General features: G+C 39.1%; 1 protein-coding gene across 1 annotated transcript in view; it reads right to left on the bottom strand.

Moving 5' to 3' along the window:
- KIAA2012 (KIAA2012 ortholog) overlaps nucleotides 1-7,578 on the bottom strand; it is a 93,177-nt gene that overhangs the window by 16,558 nt on the left and 69,041 nt on the right. Inside the window, exon 17 of the mRNA XM_025039547.1 lies at nucleotides 4,253-4,322. Coding sequence (XP_024895315.1) covers nucleotides 4,253-4,322 — 70 coding nt within the window. The remainder of the gene's footprint in view (nucleotides 1-4,252; nucleotides 4,323-7,578) is intronic.

Raw genomic sequence — 7,578 nt, 5'->3', positions numbered from 1 at the left:
CAATATCATTTAGTCTGAAAGTAATTTTTGATATTTGGCTGATAAAATTCTTCCGCTTTGTTTTTCTTCAAAATGGTGTTGGCTATTTCTGACCTCTCTTTATGACTTTTGGGATCGACTTACCATGTTCCACCAAAAACCTTACTGGGGCATTTTAAAAATTGGAATTGCATTGAATTTATAGATTAATTTAGAGAGAACTGTCATCTTTATGATAGTGAATCTTCCTCTCTATGAAAATTTTATACAATATTATACAGAAGATTATAAGTATTTAGGTCTATTTTTATTTAATAAAATTTTATAATTTCTTCATGAAACTCACATGTCCTTTTATAGATTTATTACAATTTATGTAGGAAGGCAGGATAAATGTAATTTTTAAATATATATGGTATATTTAAAAATATATTTTAAAATTACATTTATCCTGCCTTCCTACATAAGCTGTACCACTGGATAACTAAATCGAAGAGGAAATTTTCTTTTTCGTAAGTATTTCCCAAGTAATAAGTGAAAAAATAACGATAGAATTTTATCATCACTATTTTGCAACCTCTAATAAATTAATGGATATATAGCTGCTGGCACCATGAAGAGACAAGCAAATATTATGTCTCCTGATGGAAGAATACAATGCTCTCCATGAAGTGGATTTGCCAAAAAGACAAACCAAGCCTGAATCTGGTCAAGTCTCTAGATCTAAGTACTAATTTATAGGAAATATAGAAGATGGAGAAACATGTTAAACTACACCATGAGGATGCAATCAGCAAAATCTAGATTGTAGGAAACTCTACAGGACAAGTTTATTTCCTAAACATAAACTAAAAGTGGGAGGAAAAAAATGGAGGGGGACCTATAAATTAAGTGAGACTTAAAGGCCATATAAACTCATTACAAACAAATTTCTGAAACAATTATAACAATTATGAAACAATTAGAACATTGAAAAAACTGAATATTCAATTATATTAAAGAATAGTTCTAATTCTTAGGTGCAATAGTGACACCACTATGGTTATGTCAAAAAGTATTTTTTTGTCTTTTAGAGATACATACTCCAGTGTATATGGGCAAAATAATATGAACCTGGAATTTGTTTCAAAATAATATGAAAAGAAAGAAGGCGTTGGAGATGGAGGTGAACAATGCTGGCCAGGAGATGGGGATGTGGGATTCACTGTGCTGTTCTGTTCACCTTTGTGTATGTTTGGGGTTTTCCAAAATAACAATTATTTTGAAATTACATCATAAATTGTGCTTTATGTTTTGAAATACTATTTTTTCCCAGAACTGATTTTTATGTATGTATTGATTAGTAATCTTGCTGATTATTAGGCTGTAGATTCTGGGGCAGTGGCATCACCTCACCTCCTGGGCACACACTTCTGGTCTCTCTACTTCTTTCTTCTGGAGCTGTTTACTCCTGAAGCCAGGAACTGCCTCCGAGGACAGGCCCTGAAAACTAAACTAAATTGAACTAAACTAAACAAAACACCCACAGACACTGAGTAGAGACATGGGTAAACCTGGTTTCAAAAATCAGCTGCAATTCTGCATAATTGTCTTGACTTCTAGACCTCAGGTTCCTCTATCTATAATATAAAAGAATTTCTAGGGATTCTAAATAATCTCCCAGTTTCATGCTGGCTCAAAAAAAATGCTGCCATAATTTTGTACCATTACTTTGTACCTATTTCCTAATCAGAAACTTTGTACCTATTTCCTAATCAGAAACACATGGATGGAATTACAACTCTTAAAGAGCCAAGATCTTGGAGTCATATCTCAGCTCCTCCACTTACTGGCTGTGTTACCTTGGGCATGTTACCTATCCTCTCTGAACCTCATTTTCCTCATCTGTGAAACAGGGATAATGCACTTTACCTCATAAGGTTGTAGTGAGGTTAAATTAGATAAACTAGTACATAACCTTTCAAAGAATACAAAGACTGGTAAAGCTGCTTCTTTCAAATTGGGTCTGCTGCCCGTACCTGGATTTAAGCAAAAGAAGGACTTATGCAGAGGGCTCAGTCAGTCCTCCAAGAGTAAGCCCCCACCCCAATGAGACTGATTTGGAAAGCGAAAAAATCATCATGTTATCAGCTTAGAACAAGTCTCTTCTGACAAAGTACAATTTATGGCTACTGAACTTAAAGTTTTTAGGAAATAGACTAATAGCTACCCTTTAGTGAGCACTTACTCTGCATCAGGCACTCTTATAAGCACATTACACGTATTAACTCCTTATTGTCACAACCATCCCATGAGATATGTACTATTAGTATCCCCGTTTTACAGATGATTAAAGAAAATGCCCAGAGAAATTCGGTAACTTACTGAAGGCCACACAGTAAGTGGTAGAGCCAGGATTTAAACCCAGAGAATCAGACTTGATAATCAGTGCTTTTGATCACTGTGATGCTGCCTAAACAGTGCCCTTCAATCCTCCCACTCCATTCTTTTTAAAAGATTTTAAATCCTTTTTAAACATTAGCATTTATCATTCAGGACAAGCAAATGCCTTCTTTAACTTTCTGCAGTGACACTTCACTGCATTAAAGACTGTGTGAATAACCTTTATGGAACTCAGCTGGAGCTTGTCCCTCTGTCATGAGACGGGAAATCTGTTTTGAATGACTTGGTCATTGCTTAGATTTGGCCAAGTTCTGTGCTGCCTAAAACCTCCATTGCACTTGGCCAAGACCTCAGAGCCTTGTCAGTGTTCATATTCTGTATATGTGATTTATGACATGAAAGATCTGGAGACTGGAGCACGTTTCCCTGGCTATTGTCACTCAGTTTTGAAAATGGAGGTGGCAAGAGACTTATGTTAGAAGAAATCCAGCTTTAAAGCTTGACCAAACCCAGAGATTGGGCTACCATAACATTTTATTGTCTGATATCCAGAAGCAGTGAAATCTTTTTAAATGAGTATAAACATTAATTATTTTTGTCTAGAATGTCAACTGAAAGAAATAGTAAAGGATGTAAACAGAAAAAGATCAAGTTTAGGGTGAAATCCCAAATCCATGACTTTGCACGTTTATTTCCAGCAAGCTCTTATGGTATCTCTCACCCCACGGGGGTCCAGATGCCACAGGGAGAGTCATGGTGTCATTTCAGATTGGTAATCATTGTGATAACCAACTTGAGATTAATATTCATTAAAGGACTTCTGTACATGAATTATTTCATTTATTCCTAATGCAACCTTATGAGGGGATTGCTGTTTTCAGCCTCAGTTGAAAACACTGAGTCACAGAGAGGTTAACTGCAGAGACCATGCTCTCCACTCACTGCTAAGATCGCTGTTGCCAGCCTAAATAGAGCATCTTATATGAATTAGAGAAAGGTGTCCCAGTAGAAAGGTCAAGTGGAAAAAAGAGCTCCTTCTGGGTTGATGTACCTAGTGCTGGGTGCATGGCTTATGGGGCAAGAGCACAGGCTGGATTTCAGCCCCCACTTGCTCCTTCCACTGGGACCTTTGTGAGCAAACTACAAGCACAATTCTGTCTGGCCCTGCTGGCATCCCTTTCTTGAGAACACGACAGTATCTCATACATCTGTTTTCACTCCTGCAAGAAGCAAGGAGGATAAAGAACAGTTCTGCTATCTGGGCTTAGCCAACTGCAGCATCATACAGTATGCCTAGGTACCCCTAGGGAAGAGCTAGAGTCTAGTTCAGGATCTGGGAAATTGAACTATGTCAAAAAGTCCAGTTCTGGGTCCAATATTTCCTAGAATCATCATCGTTATCAAATGAAGCACCATTTTTGGAGGAAGTCACACTCAAGCAGCTCTGCCCACCCAGAACTGTGGTTGACAGGGGCTGGGTCTCTAAAGACACTGGTCCCCCCTCTGTTGGAATATTATCCCTCTTGGCAGGAAAACTCGTCTACCTCACTTACATATCCAAGACCCTGCAGAAGCAGGAGGAACTGAGAGGTAGAAGTTCCATGTGGGGCCTTTTTGTAATGCCACTAAAGTGTCCACTCTCTTCCATCAATCTGCAGCCACTGGCAGGAAAGAAATCTTTCAGTAAGTCCAAAGACATAAATAAGCATGCTATTATCAGTTGGCTTGTGATGCACTAAAAACACATCAGAGTCTGAACTCGGCACTTTGGTCTGTATTCTAACTTCCAACCCATGCCTGAGAGGAAATGGAAGGGTCATTCCCCATTAACGTCCTTGAACAGGGCAAACTTCACCCGACAATTATAACAACACTATAGAACTGTCTCTACCTTGGGTGTCCCGATGATTTTCTCCAAGAGGTCCTCCTGGTTCATGATAATCCAGTTCATTTCCACTTTCCTGTTAGGTTAACACACAACAAAAGATACATAAGACAAAATAAATGCAAACATTCCTGCGGTCTATGCCCTTTGGTAAAAGGGGATCCAGTTTTATTAGTTGTTTCTTCTCCTTCTTTGTCAACTTATTTTAACTTAAGTGTCCAAGAAATCTGCGACCAGTGCGACTAGCCCTAAAGAGCCAGGTGGGTTTAGCTGTGGTGTTGAGCACTGTTAGGTTCTTAGCTGACCTTCCCTTGTAGGAGGCTCATCCCATTCATCTGTGCAGGGCTCCATGCCTGGCATACATAGGCGTTAGCTGGGGGGTGGGCAGAAGAATGTCACAGGCAAAGGCCAACGGGCAGAAGGAAGTGGGGCACCTCCAGGGGCTGGAGGGAGGACAAGTATGATGAGAGCAGAGACTGAGAGAAGTAGGAAGGGCGAGGAGGAGTCAGGCCTCCAAGGCCTTGAAAGTAGGTAAAGACGTTGGTCTTTATCTTGAGAACAAATAAAATGCACTGAGGGTTTAAAGTAGGGGAGGAAAAGGGTTGGATTGGCCTTTTGTGGAGGTTTCTAGGATTATCAGAGATTGGGGTTTTTATCACATTTAATCTCCTCTTCCTTCTTTCTTAGAGTTACGAAAGCTGCTTGCAATCCCACTATCCAGAAATCTCCATAACAGTCGTTCTCAACCCTGGCCACACATTAGAATTATTCACGGAGCTTTAAAAAAATGTGATTCCAAGGACCTAACCCCCAAACATTAAAATCAGACTTTCTGGAACTCAGGCATTTTTAAGGCTTCTTAGGTGATTCCAATATGCAGCCAGGACTGAGAATCACAGGTTTTCTCTAGAGCATTGGAGAAGCAGCTCTTTAATTACCCAAGTGACCTGGCAGGTAGAGTCAGTGACCCAAGTAAAGCCTTGTGTGTCTGAAGAAGCTAGCTCTTGGCCTTTGTCACTTGGATCTCTGCTTAATCCACAGCCTCGTTTCAGCTATAGAGAAGGTATCTGATGTGGAGGGCCCTAGAAGTCCCTTTAGTGACAATCAGTTTTCTATTTTATTATCAAATACCCAAGCTGCTTTGAGAAGAGAATCAATTATCTGCTGATTTGTTTGACATTCTTTTCTCACTCAGTGGCTTTTTACCCTGCGTGTTTCTTACTTGTTAGCTTAGTGTTTTAGCTGATGAGATTTTCTGACATAAAAAAGCTACAGCAGTTAAGTAATTTTCTTTCTTTTGCTTTCTCTCTTACTTGTTAGCTTAGTGTTTTAGCTGATGAGATTTTCTGACATAAAAAAAGCTACAGCAGTTAAGTAATTTTCTTTCTTTTGCTTTCTCATTTTGGAGACAAAGCAGATTTTTGTCTGATGCAGTTAAAAAAAAATCATCTCTGAATAAATGGAAAGGTTTAAAGAAAATTATTGCAGGAAAAACTTGCCTTAATCATAGTAAACTGCTAAGTTGGAAGACTAGAAAAGAAATAAATTAAAATAAATTCCTGTTTGTAAATCCTTTAAATCTAACAGGAAATTGGATTAAAAGGGAGAAATCAGCTTCCTTCTTTGGAAGAGTTTTGAAGCCAAGAAGGATAAAACTTCGAGCTTAATAACATGCAGCCATGAGCCTTTAGGGGCAAGAAATATTCTTCTCATTTCACAGATGGGGAGATGGAGGAAGAGAGAGAGAGTCAGGGATTTGAAAAGAATCTTCTAGTGAGTCCCTAATAGAAAAAGAAATAGTCTTAATTTAAAATTTCATCATTGCTTAGAAAAGTATCAAAAAGCTATCATTTTTACATATATGAACACACATGTGAAATGACTTATATCTAAGGTCATTCATTGCAACAGATTGGACACAACCTAAATGTCCCGTTGGTTGGGACTTGTTGAATAAATTACAGTAATTCATACATTGAAATACTATGCAATTGTTAAAAAGCATCTTTTTATGAATTAACATAGAGAGAACTCCAAGATATATTAAGTAAAAAAGAGTAAGACTGTGAATAATGTGTGTAATATGTTAAAATATGTATAAAGTATGTATGTATCTATGTATTTATTTATCTGCATTGGTGTATATATGCAGGCTCCAACTCAGGAAGAGTACACAGGAAATTAGCAACGGTGGTGTCCGAGGGGAAGGAAACTGAGCAGCTGGAAGACAAATCCTTTTATAGTTAAATATTTTGAACCTCTGAGTATATTTTGGATTCAAAATTTGAATTAAAAAAACTAAAACTAGATAAAATGCTGTCTGTCACTTTTAATATGAATTACAAATGCAATGACTAAAACTGAGTGATTGAAACTTAGATAATAATACTTAGTGAGTGAGCAAAACAAACTAAAGGGCTGAAAAATCACATCCCAGCTCCGTTATTCTGGCCAAGTCATTTGCTCTTCATCTGCTCATTCAGCTCACGAACATTTATTAAGCGTCTGTCGTGTGCCAGGCACTGGGTGCACCAAGCTGAAAGATCTATTTGTAATAAGCTCACCGACTTGCAGAAAAATGACAAGAAATCTCAACTGTTGCAATGCAGTGTGATAAATGTTGTGACAGGTTATGACAGGTTTCTGCAAGACCTCACGGGAGGTGAAGCTAAATTAGGCCAGGAAGGTTTGTTTACCAGTGGACATGGTGCTAAGTCTTGCAGGGAAGGGTAAGTAGGGCAGTTCCTGGCAGAGAAAGCAGCATGTGCTGGTTAGGGGGGAGCCTGGTGGGGCTGCAATGCATGGACAGTAGGAATTAGACACGAGCTCGATCTTACATGATGCAGTTTGGAGTTTTAAAACATCTCATTTATTATATTTTTCTGTTTATAAAAGAAATACTTTGATGCCTGGATTTCACCAGAAGGCTAATGGGGCCATGGTAAGGAATCTCAAGCAAACCAGGGACATGGCTAAGCTGTATTTAGAAAGACAACTGGCAGCAGTGTGGTACTGTAGGGCTGGGGAGGGGGAGGGGTGGATGGAGATAGAAACCAACACTTTGTAAATAGAAACTGCAGCTCTGAAACCAGAGAGACAGTTGGGGTGCAGGTCCTGGAGCACCATGGCCTGCGCTGCAGCTCTGACTCTTCCACTTCCTGCCTTTCAGATTTTGCAAGTTACTTAGTCTCTGAACCTTGGTTTCTTCAGCTGACGGGGCTGAGCAAGGTGACCTTAAGTTCTCATCTGTCCTTGAAGAACCTTCCACCTGTCCTGCCCTCTACCCTCATGCACAGCACCCACTCTGAGCATGGTACTTCTAGTCCCACAGC

The sequence above is a fragment of the Pteropus alecto genome, unplaced genomic scaffold (assembly GCF_000325575.1).
Source record: "Pteropus alecto unplaced genomic scaffold, ASM32557v1 scaffold3, whole genome shotgun sequence".
Lineage (NCBI taxonomy): Eukaryota > Metazoa > Chordata > Mammalia > Chiroptera > Pteropodidae > Pteropus > Pteropus alecto.
The sequence above is the reverse complement of the archived record's forward strand: the minus strand, read 5'-3'. Positions and strand labels throughout refer to the sequence as shown.